The sequence below is a fragment of the Bubalus kerabau genome, chromosome 17 (assembly GCF_029407905.1).
Source record: "Bubalus kerabau isolate K-KA32 ecotype Philippines breed swamp buffalo chromosome 17, PCC_UOA_SB_1v2, whole genome shotgun sequence".
Lineage (NCBI taxonomy): Eukaryota > Metazoa > Chordata > Mammalia > Artiodactyla > Bovidae > Bubalus > Bubalus kerabau.
This window is the reverse complement of record NC_073640.1, coordinates 43,099,703-43,125,108: the sequence shown is the minus strand read 5'-3', so window position 1 is coordinate 43,125,108 and position 25,406 is coordinate 43,099,703. Positions and strand designations below refer to the sequence as shown.

At 39.8% G+C, this 25,406-nt stretch overlaps 1 protein-coding gene across 1 annotated transcript in view; it reads right to left on the bottom strand.

The window, feature by feature from the left end:
- Positions 1 to 25,406, bottom strand: part of HYDIN (HYDIN axonemal central pair apparatus protein) — a 419,919-nt gene that overhangs the window by 250,927 nt on the left and 143,586 nt on the right. The window contains 2 exon segments of the mRNA XM_055554109.1: positions 16,662 to 16,845; positions 24,545 to 24,746. Coding sequence (XP_055410084.1) covers positions 16,662 to 16,845; positions 24,545 to 24,746 — 386 coding nt within the window.

Below are 25,406 nucleotides of genomic sequence, written 5' to 3'. Positions count from 1 at the left end.
TCAATATGCTGTCTAGGTTAGTCATAAGCTTTTCTTCTAAGGAGCAAGTGTCTTTTAATTTCATGGCTGTGGTCACCATCTGCAGTGATTTTGGAGTCCAAGAAAATAAAGTCTGTCACTGTTTCCATTGTTTCCCCATCTATTTGCATGAAGTGATGGGACCGGATGCTATGATCTTAGTTATTTGAATGTTGAGTTTTAAGCCAGCTTTTTCACTCTCCTCTTAGATGGGTACAATAAAGGACAGAAATGGTATGGACCTAACAGAAGCAGAAGATATTAAGACGAGTGGCAAGAATACACAGAAGAACTATACAAAAAAGATCTTCATGACCCAGATAACCAGAATGGTGTGATCCCTCACCTAGAGCCAGACATCCTGGAATGTGAAGTCAAGTGGGCCTTAGGAAGCATCACTATGAACAAAGCTAGTGGAGGTGGTGGAACTCCAGCTGAGCTATTTCAATTCCTAAAACATGATGCTGCACTCAAGATGCCAGCAAATTTGGAACACTCAGCAGTGGCCACAGGACTGGAAAAGGTCAGTTTTCATTCCAATCCCAAAGAAAGGCAATGCCAAAGAATGTTCAAAATACTGCACAATTGTACTCATCTCACACACTAGCAGAGTAATGCTCAAAATTCTCTAAGCTAGGCTTCAACAGTATGTGAAGTGAGAATTTCCAGATGTTCAAGCTGGATTTAGAAAGGGCAGAGAAAACAGAGATCATATTGCCAACATCCGTTGGATTATTGAAAAAGCAAGAGAGTTCCAGAAAAAACATATAATTCTGCTTTATTGACTATGCCAAAGCCTTTGACTGTGTAGATCACAACAAACTGGAAAATTCTGAAAGAGATGGGAATACCAGAATACTTTACCTGCCTCCTGAGAAATCTGTATGTAGGTCAAGAAACAACAGTTAGAACCAGACATGGAACAGCAGATTGGTTCCAAATTGGGAAAGGAGTACATCAAGGCTGTATATTGTCACCCTGCTTATTTAATTTATATGCAGAGTATATCACGCAAAATCCCAGACTGGATGAAACACAAGTTGGAATCAAGATGGCCAGGAGAAATATCAATAACCTCAGATATGCAGATGACACCACCCTTATGGCAGAAAGCAAAGAGGAACTAAAGAGCCTCTTGATGAAAGTGAAAGAGGAGAGTGAAAAAGTTGGCTTAAAACTCAACATTATTAAACTAAGATCATGGCATCTGGTCCTATCACTTCATGGCAAATAGATGGGGAAACAATTGAAACCATGACAGACTTTATTTTCTTGGGCTCCAAAATCACTGCAGATGGTGACTGCAGCCATGAAATTAAAAGACACTTGGTCCTTGGAAGAAAAGGTTTGATGCAGGATACAGAAAGCTTGGGGCTGGTGCACTAGGATGACCCAGAGGGATGGTATGGGGAGAGAGGTGGGAGGGGGGTTCAGGATGGGGAACACATGTACACCCATGGTGGATGCATGTTGATGTATGGCAAAACCAATACAATATTGTAAAGTAAAAAAAAGAAAAAAAAAAAGCTATAACCAACCTAGACAGCATATTGAAAAGCAGAGATAATACTCTGCCAACAAAGGTCCATCTAGTCAAAGCTATGCTTTCTCCAGTAGTCATGTATGGATGTGAGAGCTGGACAATAAAGAAAGCTGAGTGCCAAAGAATTGATACTTTTGAACTGTGGTGTTGGAGAAGACTCCTGAGAGTCCCTTGGAGACTCCTTGGAACAAGGAGATCAAACTAGTCAATCCTAAAGGAAATCAGTGCTGAATACTCATTGGAAGGACTGATGCTAAAGCTGCAATACTTTGGTCATATGATGCCAAGAACCAACTCATTGGAAAAGACCCTGATGCTGGGCAATACTGATGGCAGGAGGAGAAGGGGATAACAGAGGATGAGATGATTGGATGACATTACCTACTTGATGCTCAAACTCTGGGAGTTGGTGAGGGACAGGAAAGCCTGGTGTGCTGCAGTCCATGGGTTCACAAAGAGTTGGACATGACTGAGTGACTGAACTGACTTAAAAATTCTCTATTGAAAATCTTTAGATAAAAATAAAATACTTTAAAATCACCTTTTCCCCTCCTATCTATTACCCATCTCCTTCCTTCCTTCTTTCCAATGAAGAATTATTTCTTGAAAAATTTTGAAAATCAAAGCCCAAAGTACAAGAAGAATGGGCTGTAACTTACTCCAGTATTCCTCCCTGGAAAATCCCATGGACAGACGAGCCTGGTGGACTGTAGTGCATAGGGTCACAAAGAGTTAGACATCACTGAGCAATTGAGCTTACATACATGGATACACTGTTTTATCTGGAAAGTAGTTTACAATATGACTCTGCCTATATTTATCATAAAACAGCTGCATTTTAATTCCCAACTTACATTTAGAAGAATAATCCAAACGTTTGCCCACTCAAATGTTACACTTTCCAATCATACTCTCTAATCTGGCAAGAGATTAGACACAACATAAGACTGAACTGTATTTAACTTCAAACCATTCTATTTTCTATTAAGTGAGAGCTCATGTTCCCAGTACTGTGTTAAGTGCTGATGTACACTATTTAGTTCAATCTTTACAACCTTGTGAAGGAGTATTATCCCCATTTTAAACATGTGAAAACCAAGGCAAGGAGAAGTTAAGTCTCTCACCCAAGGCTGCATCAAACAGTTAAGTGGCAGAGCTGGGATTCTGTAGTACTTTTTTCTTTAATTTCCTGAACCCTGCTGCAATTATAACAAAACGTGAGGCCTCTGCTTTTAAAAACTGTCAGGAGAAATTTTAAAACACTACACCCAACAATCAGGCTTAACTGAAGCCAGTGGGACCTGGTGTTCATCCAGTGGACACAGTAGGACGTGCTGCACACCCAAACTTTCAGGTGCTCTGGAAGGTGACTGGCAGGAGGTCCCTATGAATGACACAGTCAACATTAGCATGGTGCAGCTCTTGAGAAGGGCGCTGGAGGATTTTCACCAAGCTGTCCCGGTTGGGTCAGGGTACAGCCGATTCAGAACAAGGTTGCTGAATAATGACTTCAAGAGCAGCTATAATGTGTCATGGATTTCATAAGGTTCTACCAAAATGGAAATATTCTTTTGGTAGAATGGTTTCCGCTATCTTATCGTATTTAAGAAAAATTTAAAGAATTTCTCTTGGGAAATAAAAATATCCAGTTAAAGTCAAATTTCTATTAGACAATAAGAGAAAAAACAGAAGCACTGATTAGCAGCTATAATCCACAATGACTTTCTTAGAACCTTCCAGATCAATGGAAGGTTCTCTTTATTGTCACCTGGGGCAAATATTAATAGAAGTGTCTCAAAGAGAAATAAGAAAAAATAGAAGCTAAAAACTAAAGGTAAACTATTGTAATTATCATTGAAAGAAAAGACTGAATGCAAACTAGTACAGCCACTATGGAGAACAGTGTGGAGATTCCTTAAAAACTGGAAATAGAACCGCCTTATGATCCAGCAATCCCACTGCTGGGCATACACACTGAGGAAACCAGAAGGGAAAGAGACACGTGTACCCCAATGTTCATCGCAGCACTGTTCATAATAGCCAGGACATGGAAGCAACCTAGATGTCCATCAGCAGATGAATGGATAAGAAAGCAGTGGTACATATACACAATGGAGTATTACTCAGCCATTAAAAAGAATACATTTGAATCAGTTCTAATGAGGTGGATGAAACTGGAGCCTATTATACAGAGTGAAGTAAGCCAGAAAGAAAAACACCAATACAGTATACTAACGCATATATATGGAATTTAGAAAGATGGTAACAATAACCCTGTGTACGAGACAGCAAAAGAGACACTGATGTATAGAACAGTCTTATGGACTCTGTGGGAGAGGGAGAGGGTGGGAAGATTTGGGAGAATGGCATTGAAACATGTAAAATATCATGTATGAAACGAGTTGCCAGTCCAGGTTCGATGCACGATACTGGATGCCTGGGGCTAGTGCACTGGGACGACCCAGAGGGAGGGTACGGGGAGGGAGGAGGGAGGAGGGTTCAGGGTGGGGAACACATGTATACCTGTGGTGGATTCATTTTGATATTTGGCAAAACTAATACAATTATGTAAAGTTTAAAAATAAAATAAAATTAAAAAAAAAAAAAAGAAAAGACTGAATTGGCACATGGCACGCAAAGAGATTTTTCTCTTTCAGTATATCTCCTGGGAGAGGAAACTGAATTTAGGCAAGTTTTGATTCAGACCAGAAAAGTTTTTAAGACAAGGTTTTAAGATCTGGCTATTCCGGGGAGATGTCCCTGGAGGTCCAGTGGTTAAGACTTTACCTTCCAACACAGGGAGTGTGGGGTCCATCCCTGGTCAAGGACCTAAGATCCCACATGCCTTGTCGCCAAAAAACCAGAACATAAAACAAACAATATTGTGAGAAATTCAATAAAGACTTTAAAAAACGGTCCACCACATCTAAAAAAAAAATCTTAAAAAAAAAAAGATTTGGCCATCTCTCGGAGAATGTTTCACAGAAGATCTCTTTTGGGTGAGATACTCCAACCCAGGTACAGCAAAAACTCCAGTGGGATTTTGTGGAGCTGAGGTAGTTGTATGTGATGTTCCTACATTCCTCTGGAGAGAGCGAGACCTGCGTCACTTTCAACAAAGAACGGTCTTAATTTATTTAACAAGCCATGAGGAACCTTGATGGTTCTAAGACTTCCCTAAGTCTCCCTCTACCTCCACTGGTTCTCAAATACAACAGTGAATATACCAGCACAAATGGAAAAGATTTAGCTGCGCACAAAGATCTGAGAGGATGAACAATAATAAAGGGTGAAGAATGGGAAAACCATGCTGATGGAAGAGCCATGACTTGTCAAGGACAGTTTGTTCTCAGCACATCCCTGTCCTCTTTTCTCCTTTCCGGTGTCCATTTCCAAGAAGTCAGCCCCCACGTTTGCAATGTGACTCACGACTAATGGTACGAGAAGTGGAAGGGGTTTGCAGTAAAAAGCTCAATCCTTCCACTTTGCTAGCCATCTGGGCTCCCACCCAACCTAGTTCTGCTGAGCTCACATGCGATGCCAATTTGAGAAAAATAAAGTAAACTAAATTTGAGCTGTGCTTTCAAAGTCTGAATTGCTGAATCCCCTGTTTTCTGCAGGCTTAGGTGACGACAAAGCACGGTTTACTGTTTCTTACATGATAATAAAGAAATTATCAAGTTTCTCTCCCTTTAAAAGACTTAGTTAAATTAAGCTCAAGCTTCCTAGGAATACTGGATGAAGTCTGCTTTGATGGAAGACACTTGCTAAAAGAAGCAGACATGTTTTCCCTGATGTCAGTCAGTCAATCAGTTAAGGCCAGTTTGGGCAAATATCTTTAAATTCTCAGACATTTCTTTTTGAGAAAGTATCTAGTGTTCAACATTCAGAAAATTGCTGCATTTTAAAAATGTGACCTGAGTAGCAGTACCAGAGTTCAGAAGCAAGGCTATCACACCTATGCTGTGATTTCTCAGAGGACTCCTAGATGCCCATGGAAATCCAAATCTTAATTCTCTCTTTTTGCCCTGTAATATTCTTCTGCCTCTCAATTCTCAGAACTGTGTTTTTTGTCTTTAAATCTCTCTCACTCAAGGTACTCAAGAGACATAAGCAAAGGAAATTAGAGAATAAGACTGTCAAAATTCTGTACAGCTAGAGTCCATCTAGTAAAATAGAATATTACATTTCTGAAAGTAGTCCATTTCACTCGTTTTTCTGGAAGGCACAACGCATGCATAATAGACTCAATTTTGTGATTCTTTCCCAAAGGGGAAAGAAACCTGTGTGGATGTAGGTGGCTTGAGAAATGATCAGTATTCTATAGAACCTAGTGCCTTCCCTAGGTAAGGAATAAAGGGAAATTTTAGGTTAAGGACATTAGTATTTTGAGATGTTATCAAAAGAACTGACATGAGGAACTTGATGTAAATAGCAGTAATACACAACATGTTTTAATGACTAGAACAACAATTTTTGTTACTATTAGAATGTCAGTGATTACTATTAGAATATCAATAAATTACAAACTAAGTTAAAAAAAATCCCTTCCATCCAGTTTTCATGTATTTGCCCAAAACTGCCTACTTCTTGTGTTTTTGCCCATACCTTTCTTCCACTAATGAACATGTCTGGGGTCTCTCAAAAGACAAACTTCCACTTCTATACTCTGTGACCACACAAGATCCAAAGATGCCCAGGCGTAACTCCCCAAGATTCTCCCAACAGACCCTATAGCAATGGTATTCAATGAGCATGATGAGAAGAAAGTGAACTGAGACAGTGGAACCAACCAGGTGTCAAGCGGTGAAAAGGTTATAGAATAGAGTAAGAACCTGTAGTTCCAGAGTTTTGGATCATTCTTACAGCACTGAGTCAAACTACTTCTCACAAGATCATATAAACAAAATGTGATTTAAATTCAAACCCTCACCACCTTTTGACAATTTATGGACAGTGATTGATTTCTTAATCTTGAATCTACTTGCTTTAAATTGAAAGAGCCTCTAAAAGAGGAACAATGTTCCCATAAAACACTCAATATGCAAGGAACACAATAAGGGCTAAACTAACCTCTATTTTAGCTGATGCATTTAAAGAACCAGATATATAGACAAAGGTCTGAGAAAATAAGCATATCATTTATTACTTATTTTCAGACCCTAAAGTACCATTTTTTTTCTTTTTGGTTTTTAAACTTACTTTTTAAGTTAACCTCATTTGAAGAAAATATCCTTCCTTAGTGGACAAAGAGGCTGAAGGACCTAACAGAAAGCAAGGTAGTCTCTAAACCCCTACAACAACCTTTAATTTTATTTTTTGAGCAGGCCATCAATTAGAGACTGACTGTTAGATCAGTAGGTGGCACTGCTTGGTTTTAATCATCCCTGCTTCTACTGTGAACTCAGATCATATCAAGAAACTAATTAAAAAGAATCACATCCTAATAAAGAAAACTAATCACTGATGCATAGCTCAACTGTCAGAAATTAAATAGTGGCCATTTGGCACAACTGATCTTATACATGAGCAAGATTCAGAAGATCCTTCAGTAGAAAATGGTGATGGACAAGGCATAATAGGGTAGAAAGACATGCAGGATGACCTGGTGAGCTCTCAGCCAGCTGATTCTCCTCTTGGCCTTCCTTCTCTGTGAATTAACAGCCTCTCCCCTCTTTGCAGGGCCTCTAAAGGTGAGCACCTGGGGGCTATCTTAGGCCTGCTGCAAATTTCTTCCTGTGCTCTGTTCTTATTTTAGAATTTCCATATGCTCTTCATCCCTTCTGTGAAGACCTCCAAAGGATACTCACAAATCTTGCCTCCAGACCTGATTCCCATCCCACAAATTAAGTACTGTATTTTCAAAATTATTTGGAAATCTAGTGTCATCTCAAATTCAACCTGTTCAGAACCAAATTTATCATCATTAACTGATTTCCATTTGTTCATTTATTCCTTCATCCACCCATTAATTGGTACTGTGCTATGCATGGGGTACAGATAAGGATAAGGCACTTCTTGATTTTAAGGAGCTCAGAGTCTGTCAGACTAGAGAATCGTTACCTACTAGCCAAAAAGGATCAACATGCCCTACCCAAATATCCTTATCTGGTATTCGAGGCAACTGATGCCACAGGAGATGAAATGGCTTGCTTAAGGTCACATTTGCTATTGGCAAAGCTAGGAGTGAAACCCAGGACTTCTGGCTTGCCAGTTCCTATTAAAGTCATAATTCTCCCAGTCACTCTAGTTTATATCTGAGAAGACATGTGATTCTTCACCATGTCTCACCCTCAATAGCCAGTCTACCAAAAAGCACTTAGGTGTCTTTCTTTTGAGCATCTCTCACATCTGCCATTTCCATTGCTTTCCGACTGTCATCAGGCTGTTTCAGGTCAGCATCACCTTCACACAGCACACCTTCCACTTGCCAGCAGATGTTCAGTTTCCTGACCTTCCCTGCATTAGTGAATTTCCCCTGCCTGACCTGCACTACCCATCCCACCTCTATGCATCCTCCTCCAATTTGATCCACAAGTGGACGCTAAGATAATCTTTCTGAAACACGCTGAACACTCCCTGTGCCTGATCCAAAACTGAACTGAGTCTCAGAAACCCTCAGTATCAGTTATCAAACTAGGATCCACAGAACACTGACTCCAGTATATATTTTTTGGCAAAAGGGGTCTCTGGTCATGGGGAAATACTGTTTGCACTTTGCCCTTTGAGAGTCACAGTCTCTTGAATCAGTATTTCCCAAAATTATTTGACTGCAAAATTCCCTTTTTGCAGGGAACATACACTACCACCTGTCAGATCCAGTGTTTACAGAAACACAGTGTAGGAGACAGTCAGCCATAGCATAACAGGTTGCCAGGGCAGCCCAGACATGCCAACTCTCCTTCTCAGTCTCAGTTCTTATATTCTCCATGACAACCGGCTCCAGACAAACTTATCATTTCATTGCTATTTAATAGGCTATGAACCTAACACTTTCTCTTTTCTTTGTTTCCATAACTTTACCAATTGGAAACATTCTTCTTCCTTTCTTAAATCTTACCCTTCCTCCAATATTCAGGTCAGATCTAATCTCTACTATAAATCTTTTACCAGCTCCCTCATTGAATTCATTTACCTGTATCATAAAACCAAAATCTCAACGGTGGAAAATACTCATAGTTCACATCTGAGTCAAGAAGCTAATGTTACAAAATTTTCCCATCAAATAACTTCAAAAGTAATTTACAAGGTAAGATTGCATTACACTCGCAAGAACTGTATTTCTATAAAACTATCAGGGTCTCTAAGTAGGAAAAAAGGAAATTTAATATCAATAAATAATTCACTATAACAGATACTGAGTTCTGCTCTTTCTACCAGAAAAACACTAAGGAAGACATTAGGAAAAATTCATGACTTCATTTTTCAACTTGCAAAAATTATCAAGAATCAACTAATAAATACTATCATGAGAAGAAAGCCTGAATACTTTACAGAAAAGATAAAATCATTACAGATGCTATAAGCATCACTTATATACTAAGCAAATATTATCCCCTTCCTGGAGATTCTTTTCATACAACATAAACAAAATTAGTCTCATTTATTTAAAAGATATCATATCTGTGTATCACTATCTTATAAAGTGGTTTTCTTCCTAATGGTAAAAATATGCCTTGTGCCCAATTCAGTTCCTATTTTAGAATTCAAAAATAATATTAAATGCCACATATTAACACATTTAACATCTGCAATGAGAAGCTTTGGGTTTTGTGCATGAAGAAAAGAAAATCTGAGGTTAAGCCTAGTCTTTTTACTTCTGAATTTAATATGTACAAGCCTTACCTGTGGGCCTCCCACCTCCTTTTGACTACCAATCTTTGCCATCCCAGAGTCACCCAACCCCAGAAGGCTATGATAAAAGGACAGCAGGCATCAGCCTGGATTCTCTGTACCAGCTGGGAAAAATCTTGGACTGCCCACACTCTGGGCCTTGCCAGCCATGTCTAAGATTGCCCTGACTGATTGCTCCTCCCTGCCTCTGTCCCACTCGGCAACTTACTTGCCTGGGATTTGTAATGCCTTCTTGAGCTTCTCACATCTTTGGGTATGGCTTACTTTTACAGGTACATGTCCTGTCCTTCCAAGACTATATTTTCACCTTGACTTAACCTCTTTCTGGTCTAACTCATTATATCTGAAGATCCCTTGGCTCAGTTGAACCCTAGGTTGTCTTCTGACATGAGAGAAGATTCAGCCTCAATCCACATCTCCAACCTTATTTTCCTACATGAACCCTTTACTTCAAGCAAAATTGAACCGTTAATGGAGCTCTAAACGAACCACTCCTTGAATGAAACCCCAATTTTGTTTTCCAAAAGTTCCATTCTGCAAGATCCAACTCAAGGCTCTGCTCTCAAAAAGCCTACTCTAACTTTGTAGCCTATGATAATCACCTCAGCCTCTGAATTAGTGTCCTGACAATCTTTACCAGTGATTCACATAGCCAATTCTACTAAATATTAGTTCCAAAGGATATCTCCAAGGGGAAGGCTTCCTCTTAAAGATTTATAATGCTCATTATTATATGAAAGACTTTTAGCCATCTAACAGCAAAATAAGCCTTTCAAACAATATGGAACCCAGTGTTTCTCAAACTTACTTAGCCATGGAGTACCTTTTCTATGTTATACCTTGTAATCATAATTTCGAGGTACAGATAAAAGGAAAACTGCTGTATATAAGTCAGTGGCATTTCTCACAAATGACTTTTTATTCTAATGTGTCCTTGTGCCCAACAGATCTGAATGGTAACAATCCAGCAGCTCAAACTAGTTGTGGGCTTTCTTAACTCCTATTATTGTCTTTATCCTCATATCAGTCTATGCTTGCTAAGTTTAAAATAACATACAGTGCCTAGCACATACAGAAGATGCTGGTTATTCATTTTGAGGCAGTGGGGCAGAGTGGTCAGGAGTTTGTTCTGTGATATAGGCACATAAAAGTATAAAACATATTAACAGACATAAAGGGAGGAATTTACAACAATATAATAATAGTAGTGGACTTCAACATCTCACTTACATCAATGGACCAATCACCAGACAGAAAATCAATAAAGAAACTATGACCTTAAATGACATATCAGACCAGCTGTACTTCATAAATATCTATAGGACGTTCCATTCCAAAGCAGCACAATATACATTCTGTTCAAGTACACATGCAACATTCTCCAGAACAGATCACATGCTAAGTCACAAAACAAGTCTAAACAAATTTAAGAGATGGAAATTATATCAAGCATCGTGTCCAACTGCAACAGTATGAAAGTAGAAATCAATTACAGGAAGAAAAATGGGTAAAACACAAGCACATGGAGACTAAACAACATGCTACTAAAAATCAATGGGTCATGGTAGAAATCAAAAAAGAAAGCATCAAAATACATCAAAATAAATGACAATAAATACACAGCTTTCCAAAATCCATGGGATACAGCAAAAGCAGTTCTAAGACATATATTTATAGCAATATAGTTGTACCTCAAGAAACAAGAAAAATTTCAAATAAACAATATAACTTATTATCTAAATGAATTAGAAAAAGAAGACCAAACAAACCCTACAATCAGTAGAAGGAAGGAAAAAATAAATATAAGAGAGGAACTAAATAAAATAGAGAACAACAACAACAAAAAAATCAGTGACACCAAGATAAATAAAACTGATAAGCCTTTAGCCAGGGTTATTAAGAGAAAAAGAGGGAGAATGCAAATAAACAAAACAAGAAATGAAAGAAGGGAAATTACAACTGATATCACAGAAATACAAACAACTGTAAGAGAATACTATGAATGGTCATATGTTAACATATTAGACAACCTAGAAGAAATGGGTAAATTTCCAGAAACATATCATCTTCCAAGCTTAAATCAGGAAAAGAATAGACAATCTGAAAGATCGATTACTAGTATCAAAATTGAATTAGTAATCAAAAAAATTTTAAGAGAAAAAAGGTCCCAGACTGCATGGCTTCACAGGGAATTCTATCAAACGTATAAAGAAGAGTCTATTAAACTACTTATCAATCTCAAACTAATCCAAAAAATTAAACAGGAGGGAACACTCCCAACCTCATCTTATGAGTCCATTACCCTGATACCAAAGCCAGAGAAGCTAAGCTAAGCTAAGTCACTTCAGTCGTGTCCGACTCTGTGCGACCCCATAGATGGCAGCCCACCAGGCTCCCCCGTCCCTGGGATTCTCCAGGCAAGAACACTGGAGTGGGTTGCCATTTCCTTCTCCAGTGCATGAAAGTGAAAAGTGAAACTGAAGTCGCTCAGTTGTGTCCGACTCTTAGCGACCCCATGGACTGCAGCCCACCAGGCTCCTCCGTCCATGGGATTTTCCAGGCAAGAATATTGGAGTGGGGTGCCACTGCCTCCTCCAGTAAAGCCAGAGAAAGATACTGCCAAAAAAAAAAAAAAAATCAGGAGACCATTAAAGGCCAATATCTATGAAGGACACACATACAAAAATCATCAACAAAATATTAGCAAGCCAAATTTAACAATATATAAAAAGGATCATACATCATTATCAAGTGGGATTGTTCCAGGGATGAAGGGACAGTTCAATATACACAAATAAATCACTGTGACATGCCACATTAACAAAACAAAGGTTAAAACCCCACACGATCACTGCTCAAATGATTCAGAAAAAGCATTCAACAAAATTCAACTGCCATTGATAAAAACTCTGAACAAAGTTGGTATAGAGGGAACATATCTCAACATAATAAAGCCCATTTACAATAAATACACAGCTAATATAATAATCAGTGGTAAAAAGCTAAAAGCTGTTTCTCTAAAATCAGGAATAAGACAAGGATGCCCACGCTTGACAATTCTATTTAACATAGTATTAGAAGTTCCAGCCTCAGAAATCAGATAAGTAAAGACACAAAAGGAATCTAAATTGGAAGAAGTGAAACTGTCAGTATTTGCAAATTACATGATACTATATAAAAAGAATCCTAAAATCTCTTCCATAAAACTACTAGAACTAATAAATAAATTTGGTAACATTATAGACTATAAGATTAATATACAGAAATCTGTAGCTTTTCTATACACTAATAATGAACAATTTAAAAAGAAATCAAGAAAACAATTCCATTTACAATTGCATTAAAAAGATTAAAATACCTAGGAATAAACTTAATGAAGGAATTAAAAGACCTATACTCTGAAAACTAAAGACACAGATGAAGAAATAGAAAATGATACAAATAAGTAGAAAAGTATCTTGTATTCATGGACTGGAAGAATTAATATCATTAAAAAGGCCATATTATCCAAAACAATCTACAGACTTAATATAATCCCTATTAAAATACCCATGACACTGCTCAAAGAACTAGAACAAGTAAACCTAAAACTTATTTGGGGCCACAAAAGACCCCAAATAACCAAAGCGATCTCAAGAAAAAGGAACAAAGCTCAAAGTATCACACTCCCTGACTTCAGACCATACTAAAAAGCTAATCAAAAGAGTGTGGTACCAGCACATAGATCAATAAAACTGAATAGAAAGCAGACATATAGATCAATGAAACAGAATAGAGAGCCCAGATATAAACCCACAAACCTACAGTCAATTAATCTATGGCAATCTAATTCCATCAACAGACAAACAGATAAAGAAGATGAGGTGTTGTATGGCGTGTAATACAGTTCAGTTCAGTCCCACAGTAGTGTCTGACTCTTTGTGACCCCGCAGACTGCAGCACGCCAGGCTTCCCTATCCATCACCAACACCGGAGTTTACTCAAACTCCTGTCCACCGAGTCAGTGATGCCATCCAACCATTTCATCCTCTGTGGTCCCCTTCTCCTCCTGCCTTCAGTCTTTCCCAGCATCAGAGTCTTTTCCAATGAGTCAGTTCTTTGCATCAGGTGGCCAAAGTATTGGAGCTTCAGCTTCAATCCTTCCAATGAATATTCAGGACTGATTTCCTTTAGGATGGACTGGTTTGCTCTCCTTGCAGTCCAAGGGACTCTCAAGAGTCTTCTCCAACACCACAATTCAAAAACATCAATTTTCAGCACTTAGTTTTCTTTATGGTACAGCTCTCACACCCATACACGACTACTGGAAAAACCATAGCTTTGACTAGACAGACCTTTGTAGGCAAAGTAATGTCTCTGCTTTTTAATACGCTGTCTAGGTTGGTCATAGCTTTTCTTCCAAGGAGCAAGTGTCTTTTAATTTCATGGCTGCAGTCACCATCTGCAGTGATTTTGGAGCCCCAAAAAATAAAGTCTGTCAAGGTTTTCATTGTTTCCCCATCTATTTGCCATGAAGTGATGGGATCAGATGCAATGATCTTAGTTTTTTGAATGTTGAGTTTTAAGCCAGCTTTTTCACTCTCCTCTTTCACTTTCATCAAGAGGCTCTTTAGCTCCTCTTTGTTTTCTGCCGTAAGGGTGGTGTCACCTGCCTATCTGAGGTTATTGATATTTCTTGTGGTAATATTGATTCCAGCTTGTGTTTCATCCAGTCTGGCATTTCGCATGATGTACTCTGCATATAAGTTAAATAAGCAGGGTGACAATATACAGGCTTGATGTACTCCTTTCCCAATTTGGAACCAGACTGTTGTTCCACATCCGGTTCTAACTGTTGCTTCTTGACCTACATACAGATTTCTCAGGAGACAGGTAAGTTGGTCTGGTATTCCCATCTCTTTCAGAATTTTCCAGTTTATTGTGATCCACACAGTCAAAGGCTTTAGCATAGCCAATGAAGCAGAAGTAGATGTTTTTCTGGAACTCTCTTGCTTTTTCTGTGATCCAACAGTTGTTGGCAATTTGATCTCTGGTTCCTCTGCCTTTTCTAAATCCAGCTTGAACATCTGGAAGTTCACAGTTCACATACTGTTGAAGCCTAGCTTGGAGAATTTTCAGCATTACTTTGCTAGCGTGTGAGATGAGTGCAATTGTGCAGTAGTTTGAACATTCTTCGGAGAAGGCGAAGGCACCCCACTCCAGTACTCTTGCCTGGAAAATCCCATGGATGGAGGAGCCTGGTAGGCTGTAGTTAATGGGGTCGCTAAGAGTCGGACACGACTGAGCGACTTCACTTTGACTTTTCACTTTCATGCATTGGAGAAGGAAATGGCAACCCACTTCAGTGTTCTTGCCTGGAGAATCCCAGGGACGGGGGAGCCTGTTGGGCTGCCGTCTATGGGATCGCACAGAGTCGGACACGACTGAAGTGACTTAGCAGCAGCAGTTGAACATTCTTTGGCATTGGCTCAGACAGTAAAGCATCTGCCTGCAATGCGGGAGACCCAGGAAATGCGGATTTCCTGGGTCGGGAAGATCCCCTGGAGAAGGAAATGGCAATCCACTCCAGCACTCTTGCCTGGAAAATCCCATGGATGGAGGAGACTGATAGGCTATAGTCCATGAGGTCGCAAAGAGTCAGACACGACTGAGCGATTTCACTTTCACTTTCTCTGGAATTGCAATGAAAACTGACCTTTTCCAGTCCCGTGGCCACTGCTGAGTCTTCCAAATTTGCTGGCATGTTGAGTGCAGCACTTTCACAGCATCATCTTTCAGGATATGAAATAGCTCAACTGGAATTCCACCACCTCCTCTAGCTTTGTTCGTAGTGATGCTTTCTAAGGCCCACTTGACTTCACATTCCAGGATGTCTGGCTCCAGGTGAGTGATCACACCATTGTGATTATCTTGGTCGTGAAGATCTTTTTTGTACAGTTCTTCTGTGTATTCCTTCCACCTCTTCTTAAAATCTTCTGCTTCTGTTAGGTCCATACCATTTCTGTCCTTTATTGTGCCCATCTTTGCATGAAATGTTCCCTTGGTATCTGTAATTTTCTTGAAGAGATCTCTAGTGTTTCCCATTCTGTTTTCCTCAGCCATAAAAAAGAATGAAATTCTGCCATTTGCAACAAGTAGATAGACCAAGAAAGTATTATGATTAATGAAATAAGTCAGATGGGGATGACAAATACTATGTTATCACTTACATGTGGAACCTGAAAAAAAAAACAAATATATACAGCAACACAGAAACAGACTCACAGGTATAGAAAACAAATTAGTGGATACCAGTAGGAAGAGGGAGTGGGGAGGGGCAAGGTAGGGGTATGGAATTAAGAGATACAAACTACTGTGTATAAAAAAGATAAGGAACAAGGATATATTGCACAGCACAGGGAATTATAGTCATTATTTGTAATAACTTTAAATGGAGTACCATCTATAGAAATATCAATTCACTACATTGCATACCTTAAAAAAAAAAAAGAGAGAATTTAGTCTGTGGAATCAGACAGATTCTGTTCTAACTCTAGCTCAGGTCTCAGTAGTTAGACAGTGAGGTCAAGGACAATGTCTGTTTTGTTCATCAATGCCCAGTACGCAGTGCCTGGTACAGAACATGCAGTCAATAAGTATTTATTGAGTGAATTAAGGACAGAACAGTTTTCCACTCAAATGATTTTGCCCACCAGAGGACATCTGACATCTGGATGGAGATTTGGTTCTTGCAACTAGCATCCAATGGGTAAAAGTCAGAGCTGCTATTAAAATATCCTACAGTATACAGGACAAAGAATTATCCAGCCCCAAATGTCAATAGTGAAGACGTTGAGAAACCCTGCTCTAGAGTGAGGTCAATCAGGGATAAATTTCTAACTACTGACACTAATTGCCTGACCTTCAGTAAGTTATCCAATTTCTCTAACTCTTAATTTCCTCATCTATAGAATGGGAGACTAATTATAACTGATAATAATATATATATAAATGAGATAAAGTAGGTATCATGTATGAAGTGCTTATCAGCAACTGGGGCATAGAGTGTGACCTCTATAAATGTCACCTCTGAGTGTTCTAACCATTAACCTTCATTCACTGGCACATAATGACAATGAGGTCCCTCAGATGGAATCTTTACGCTCTTGGATCACACCGTTATCAATCTCAGAGTGAGTACTCACATCACATTAAGCCCCCTTCCCCACTACGTTTATTGCAAGGTTTATTGTATTTATTTGCTTACCAGAGGCTCAATAGTGAAAATGGTATTCAAGAAGAGCATGCTGTCTGCCTGAACCAGCTTTCTCTGATTCTCAAAAGTTCGGGAGAGAATGGAAAGACGTTGTCGGAGAGAAGGATCAATAATGCACTCCTCAAGAAACTCATCAGTCTCACTCTTTTCCTTTTTGCTAAGATCATCACAGACCCTAAAAAAAAAAAAGAAGAAGAAGAAACATGAGATTTATGAGGTACTTCCATGAAGTAAAGGGCTCCCCTCCAGCCCATCCTCTTGTGAATAGTCTCACCCATGACCTTGGGGTGTCCTTCCTTGCCTGAGACTGTAAAATACCAGCTGAGAGACCTTATATCTTATCCTCTCGAGAACTTCAGTTTGTTTCCTTCAAGAAGTCCCCTAGGCTTCCTATCCTACTCAATGCTCATATGCTTACTCCTGAGCCCTTACAGATATTTGCACAAATATTTTCCTCTAGGTAATTGTGTTTTCAAGGATGCTTTTTCAATATTTAACATCTACCCTGCCTATCATACTTCAAGGGAAATTTTTTGTTTCTTCTAAACTTGCTTAGCTTGAAAGCTTTCCTAGCCATTACTACCTGCAGAATCTGGAGCCAGCAAAGACTAGGTTTTGATACTAATTCCACACTCTATTTACTCACTCTGTGACTTCAGGAGTTGCTTAAACCCTCTAAGCCTCAGTGCCATCATCAACAAAATGGAAAGAATAGGAGATCCTCCATCATAAAAATGTGTTGAGAATTAAATATGATCAAAGACATGGGGTAATTCTTGGAACAAAGCAGTTGCTCAAGAAATGCCAGTTTTCTCCCTTTATGAACCCCAGGCAATTGCCAAGCTGTCAACTTATAAAATACTCAGACTACAAGTGGAGACACATCCTTTCTCTCTCTCTCTCTCTCTCTCTCTCTCTCTCTCTAGATCTTCACATCCCTTGTGATAAGTCAGAAAAGCAGCCTTCACGACCTTCTACTCATTACTGAAGATATGCTCACATAACTCCTTGTGTCTGTGACTTCATCTGAAGGCTGAATTTCAAGACCTGCCAGGATACATGACCATTTTCCCAGCATTTTTCTAGTATTACCAGTGGTGAAAGACATTATTTAGTAATGTGAATACTGAGTGAGAAGCTAGGGTCACTTAAATCCAGTCCCAGCCCCAATTATTTTGTAACTGACTTCATGCAAACCATATGCTCAGCAATGTCAAATAACTCTTTCTAAAATAACTTCAGTGTTCAGGGTCGTTTGGTCACACAGCATAAAGAAGTCAAAGAAGTGGGTTCAGTGTGTTCTGGTCCCAGTGAAGAAAGCATCATGTGCTCCCTTTTTCTTGCTTGATGGAACACAAGGTAACCAAAGCAGCCATCGTGCTATACTGCTGGGCAGGTCAAGGCAAATTAAAGGAGCTCAGTCCACAGGAAGAGAGGAAATCATGTATTCCTCCAGGTGGAATTTATTAATACATATCTATGAGTTTGTCAAGGCTGTATATTGTCACCGTGCTTATCTAACTTATATGCAGAGTACATCATGAGAAATGCTGGACTGGAAGAAACACAAGCTGGAATCAAGATTGCTGGGAGAAATATCAATAATCTCAGATATGCAGATGACACCACCCTGATGGCAGAAAGTGAAGAGGAACTCAAAAGCCTCTTGATGAAAGTGAAAGTGGAGAGTGAAAAAGTTGGCTTAAAGCTCAACATTCAGAAAATGAAGATCATAGCATCCGGTCCCACCACTTCATGGGAAATAGATGGGGAAACAGTGGAAACAGTGTCAGACTTTATTTTTCTGGGCTCCAAAATCACTACAGATTGTGACTGCTGCCATGAAATTAAAAGATGCTTACTCCTTGAAAGGAAAGTTATGACCAACCTAGACAGCATATTCAAAAGCAGAGACATTACTCTGCCAACAAAGGTTCGTCTAGTCAAGGCTATGGTTTTTCCTGTGGTCATGTATGGATGTGAGAGTTGGACTGTGAAGAAGGCTGAGAGCTGAAGAATTGATGCTTTTGAACTGTGGTGTTGGAGAAGACTCTTGAGAGTCCCTTGGACTGCAAGGAGATCCAACCAGTCCATTCTGAAGGAGATCAGCCCTGGGATTTCTTTGGAAGGAATGATGCTGAAGCTGAAACTTCAGTACTTTGGCCACCTCATGCGAAGAGCTGACTCATTGTTTCCAGACTCTGATGCTGGGAGGGATTGGGGGCAAGAGGAGAAGGGGACGACAGAGGATGAGATGGCTGGATGGCATCACTGACTCAATGGACATGAGTCTGAGTGAACTCCGGGAGTTTGTGATGGACAGGGAGGCCTGGCGTGCTGCAATTCATGGGGTCGCAAAGAGTCGGACATGACTGAGCGACTGATCTGATCTGATCTGATTCCTTAGGAACAAATCCTAAAGAAACAATCATGAATGTAAATAAAGAGCAACAAAGAGGTTCACCAAAGTGCTTGTAATAACACAAAAAATGTGGGTAAATTTGATGTACCAGATTGAAGTACTGGTTAACAAATAATGGGACTCATATATATTACATTTATATATGAGGGTTAATGGGAGTGGGGTGTGGGGATAAAACGCCTTGTGTGGACCAAAGACGATAATGCTTTATGAATTGAGGAGGATGATGAACTCAACCCTTACACCAGGAAACAAAGGAGGACAACACAAAAATGCTGCTTTTCTCCCACGCTGTTGGGACTCTTGAGTCAGTGACCACTGTATAATGAGAAGTTCGGGGGGGCGGGTGGTGAGGACACCAGCTGTCATCCTCTCTGCCATCTATACAGAATTACAGCCATGGCTGAATGTAAGAAGGCAATGTGTCACACCACTGTGAGCTGGGTTGACTCCAACAAAGACTTCTATATACCTCAGTCTATTGTTATGCTATCTTGTCTGGCTGATACTCATTGGCTCCTGCACTCAGAGGTGTTCTGTTTTTCAGATGAAGATGCCTCTCATCACAGAATGTAACAATACACTAGCCTTCTCTTTCAGTAAAATCATGGATTTAACCCATTTTGCAAATGGTCTGGTAGCCCAAACATCCATCACCTTCAGGCATCAACTAGGGTTCAGTCAGTGGACCATACTCAGTGGGGAGTACAGTGTGTCTCAAGTACAGCAGTGTTGAGCCAGTTCTGCCCTCTCATCTTGGGTCCCTAGAGACCTGCACCTGCCCCTTTGCAGCATCCCCAGAGGTGGTGATTGAATGCCGAGACTAAAAACTAAGAACCTCAGCCATCATGGCTGGCAGAAACATTCCCCTCCACACCTGGTATGGAAAGGATGGAGCCATCCAACTTCAAATGGACTGTGTGATACTGGACAGAGAGCATTAATAACTCTGTGATGCCTGTCATAAAGGAAGTACTAGAGGTCCTCTTCCTGTTTACCAAGTACCACTCAAGTCTTTAGGTTCTTATATGACTAGGAAAGGGAGTGTTGTGCTAGGTCGTTTCAGTCGTGTCTGACTGTGTGACCCCATGGACTGTAGCCCTCCAGGCTCCTCTGTCCATGGGATTCCCAGGCAAGAATACTGGAGTGGGTTGTCATTCCCTTCTCCCAGGGATCCTTCTGACTCAGGATTGAACTGGAGTCTCTTATGTCTAATCTGCATTGGCAGGTGGGTTCTTTATCACTGGCGCCACCTGGAAGAGCTCCCCAAACACAACTGAGATTAAATTTATCACTACCTGGGTGGTAGGCTGAAAGCCAAAATACAACTGATTTATTTAGAGAAATATGTCATCTCCAACACTGTAATGCTTTGGAACACATCCATGCTAATCACTTTTGGGGCAGGGGGCTCCACTGAGGATTCTGTGTTCTTGTACACAGTGAATCCAGAACCAGAGCAGCTGTTATTGAGAGAATGGCCATGACCTTGATGGAGAAATGGGGAGCAGAAATCCTCAAAAGCCCATGCTGTGTCTCTGGAAATAATAAACTGTGATGAGAATGAGGATGGAAGTATCTTGTAGGATATTTTATAATCCCTAAGGCCAAGATAGAGGAAGTAAGGAGGAATGAATTCAGTCTCAATTTTTGAAGGGATTAATTTTCTGTAACTCCTAGAAAAATGTCAGAAAAGAGAGAGAACCAAAAGATCATTTTCAAAGGTTCTTATATCTGATTCCTAAGGTTCAAAAAAATGGAAAAAAAATAAGTTCAGAACTTCTTCCTAGGGGAAATAATATCACCATTGTCAGAGTCTGGAGCCTGAGATTAGCCTGAGGTCCCCAAATATGAATGTGTGTCCTAAGGTTCATACCAACATGTTTTGGAAGGCAGAGAGGAAGACTTCCTTTGTAGAATGAAAGTGATAAATTGCCAGAAAGGTAGAGGGCTCAGATGTGCCTTTGCTCAGGCACAGCATCAAGATGCTGGAGAACAAGAAACTATGATGGCTGGAATAGGACCTTGAGGATGTCCGTAATACTAAAGGGATTAGAATTCTCGAAGTGATCACGCAGCAAGTTTCAGCCCCTTAGATGAATGCCTTGGGATGAGTGTTAAGCCATGTTATAACTGGAAAGCAGTGAGAAGACTCTTGAATTCACCTAAAATCTACACTGAAGTTTTAAAATCTTAAGTCACTGGGATGCTGCAAAGGGAAATGTGAGTCTCCTAAAGTATGCCTAAGGCCCGTTTAGACCACCTGTGTTGCAAGTTCAGGACAGAAGTCAAGCTTTCTCTCTACACCTTAACTACAGAGGTTACTGAAGGAAGAGGAGAAAAAAGAGCTCGCTCACCACTAGGAGTAGCAGAGAAACATAAAAAGATTATTCCAGGGATTCTTGCACTGGTCTTCCTGGGGAGCTCAAGAGAGAATTTATGCCAGAAGCTAAAGATCTCACTCCTGTTTCTTCAGTTCAGTTCAGTTCAGTTGCTCAGTCATGTCCGACTCTTTGCGACCCCATGAATCGCAGCATGCCAGGCCTCCCTGTCCATCACAAACTCCCGGAGTTCACTCAGACTCACGTCCATCGAGTCAGTGATGCCATCCAGCCATCTCATCCTCTGTCATCCCCTTCTCCTCCTGCCCCCAATCCCTCCCAGCATCAGAGTCTTTTCCAATGAGTCAACTCTTCGCATGAGGTGGTCAAAGTACTGGAGTTTCAGCTTTAGCATCATTCCTTCCAAAGAAATCCCAGGGCTGATCTCCTTCAGAATGGACTGGTTGGATCTCCTTGCAGTCCAAGGGACTCTCAAGAGTCTTCTCCAACACCACAGTTCAAAAGCATCAGTTCTTCGGCGCTCAGCCTTCTTCACAGTCCAACTCTCACATCCATACATGACCACAGGAAAAACCATAGCCTTGACTAGATGGACCTTTCCTGTTTCTTAGGGACAAGCAAACCTTGGCCCATAAGCAAGCTATCCAAGAACATTCTGCTTGATCTGCTGCTGATGTGAGCCTAAGAGACAAGCTAAGGGTTTGTCACACAGAGGAGGAGAGGATCTACACTCACAGCAAGAGTACAGCCACCCATGAAAGGGGCACCTATCCAAAGATATGAACTAGATGTTCAGTAAAGAATAGCCTCTTTCTTTGCTGTTTGAGGTGATGGGCATTTTGTTGCTCGTTAGTCTAGGACAAGAATCCATGGCTAATAATATGAAACTTGGTGGCATGATTGGGAATGTATCAAGGAACAAGAGAGGCATGGGAGAGAAGAGATACCTGGTCAAATAAGAGATAAGGCCTCTTACCCTAAGAGAAGGGTAGGAAGAGGGGATGGGGCAGAAAATTCAATCCATTCTTCACTTAGACCAACCAATCCAGTTTGTAGCAATATGAGTTATGTTGCTGTGTGTCACCCATACACAGCAAAACATTCTTATTTAGCCATCTGAAGCCACTTTTCAAGTTCATCATTTAAGGGAGGGGTATGATCCACGATGATAAATTTGGGCTTCCAATTGTGATGGTTAAAATGCTCTATTATATTGTTTCCTTGCTACAAAAAAAGCAAACAAATAAACAAAACAAACAAACAAACAAAAAAACAGCCAGGAGGATCTAACAGAAAGAGCAAGGGAGACAATGCAAAAGAAAAGGAAGAATAAGCCTCAAAGATAATATTACAGATAGGGCCATGAGTGTTTGCGGGGACAAGAAGTGTGGGGGAGGGTAGAAATGTCCATTCACGTGTGGTTAAAATTATAATCTCTTAGAATTTCTGACAGCAATTGGTTTGACTTTTTCCTGAGTTTCACTATTGAATAACTTCCTTACATATCTTTTGGACATAGGCATGGCATCAGTCACGTCCTATACATTTGGTCAAACACAAAGACATAGTTGAAATTAAAACTGGCTTTCCCTCTGATGATTTTCCCTGGTGGCCCAGACAGTCTGCAGAGAATCTGCCTGCAATGCAGGAGACCCGGGTTTGATCCCTGAGTTGGGAAGATCCCCTGGAGAAGGGAATGGCAACCCACTCCAGTATTCTTGCCTAGAGAATCCCATGGACAGAGAAACCTGGTGGGCTACAGTCCATGAGGTCGCAAAGAGTCGGACATGACTGAGCCACCAACTAACACTTCTTCTCTGATAGTGCATACTCTTTTCTCCCCAAAAGATTATGCCCACAGCACAAGGAGGGTACTGAAACACTACTTTACTGCTGTTTCTGCATTTGTACCTGCTCTGTTTTTTATCTTTGAACATACCTGGACCATTCTGATTGTTGGTACATACATGCCAGCTGAAGAATCCGGACCGATGAAGCAATAGACAAGAGGTCTCCTCTTGTCTTTTTAAACTACTGGTGTTTCTACGCTGTGAGGCAACATGAAGTTTTTAGGCAGGAAAGGCTTTTCTTTTCTCACTTTTTAAAGGTGGCACAGTGGCAATGTGATGATTAAAGCTCACTGTCTGGATGACAAGCCTCTGGTCCGCGGCATCCTACCCCTGTCACCGCTCCTTCTGATTCATTAGGGACAGCTCGCTGGGAGATTTCTGCCTGGTCTCCACAGACCTAAGACTTTTTATTTTTATCACATACTAACTTGGTGTTGAACAGAGCTTTGAAGCTTCTTGGGGCTAATCTTTAATGAAAATGGAGAGGCAAATAAAAAAGATTGAAATAAATTCCAATGAAAGCAGCAAAAGTGCTAATTCAGGGAGGATGGGGGAAGCTAAAATTGCAAATGGAGTTTAAAAGAGTCAATGATAGATTCAGTAAAAAAGAGAAATATTAAAAATTTAACAGTGATGAGATTAATTAAAAGTTTGGCTTTCCATTTTATTAATTTTCTCCACTGCCTAAAGTATCATTTTAAAAAGCAGCAGATTAAAATACCAACAAGAAACCTCTATTAAGTTATACAGTTAGTGAGGATTGAGCAATGCTACTAAAACTGAAATTATTAAAGCCATTTTATCTAAGCCTTCATTTCCCCCATTCTTTGTCTTCTCTGAAAGTTTCTTTTCACTGGGAAAAAAGTAGTCCACAATGATCCCAATCCAAAAGAGATTACTTTTAGAAACCCTATAAAAACTGATTGATCTGGTTAGGGTTATAAAAAGAAATAAAGACATGTAGATTTGTTTTGAGAGAATAGTGAAGAATGATGTATTTGGTCTTTAAAATTCAGGAAACCAGCTACTGATAAATTACTAACATAAGCAGGATAAGATTAACTGAGGACAGACAATGTGTTTCACATAGTTCAGTCTAGGTTCTTTAAATGAAACAAGGGGCATTGTATACTGGACCCAAATGATAATACATCTGACATTGCTTGAGTTGGTTAGAAACTTACCACAAAAGCCACAGAATTTTCATAACTAAGTTTCATGTTCCTTCAAATTATATGGATAGTGATTTTTCTTACAAACCTGTACTTTTCTTGGTCTTCCTCTTCCTGGGTAGCAAATACCTTCCACTGGAAATGGGCAATGATGCTACTGTGGTTGTGAATAGTTACAGTTCGCTGATTGGCCAGAGATATGTAAGTTTTCTCCAGGATCAAGGAATTCTTGTCCAACCTTATGTTCATGTCTACGGCAGCTCCATACAGAGATATAAACACTTTTTCACCTAGAATATTAACAAAGTATAAATGCACTTTTAGATTTATTCTAGAACTATGGTACTAAGCTATTTTTCCCCCACAGTGAAGTCAGGGAATATTGCACAAGCATTAGACACTTCATTCTCCCCTCTTCCCTGTCAGTCAGAGATAAGACGTGATCAGAAATCTGAATTGTTATGATTGGTACAATTATAGAGAAATAAACTATCTTTCTTGATTACTGTAAAAAGAATACATAAAATATGAATTGTGGTAAGTGCTACCAATCTTTTACTTCTTTGTAATAGTTTAAAATCGAACAACCTGACCATGAGGGCACCTGAGTTCTAGAATTATAACTATTAGCCTCATCTTTATTCCAAGCATAAACTGGATTTCTTAAATTAACTGCACCAAGTACATCTGGGAAGAGCTGCTCAGCATGAGAGGATCTGAGTCCAAACAAAGGGGATCAGAAAGGTGGCATTAATAACTTCATTAACAGAAAACTGACTATTTAAAAGGAACCATATTTCCAACAACAGTAATTATAACAAAACAAAAATGAAACACACATGCACATACATACATACTTATGCCTGGACAGTGATTACATGAAAAAGAAAAAAGAGAAAGACAAAAGTATTGGTTAAAACTTTAAATGTTTTAATGTTAAGAACACCTTT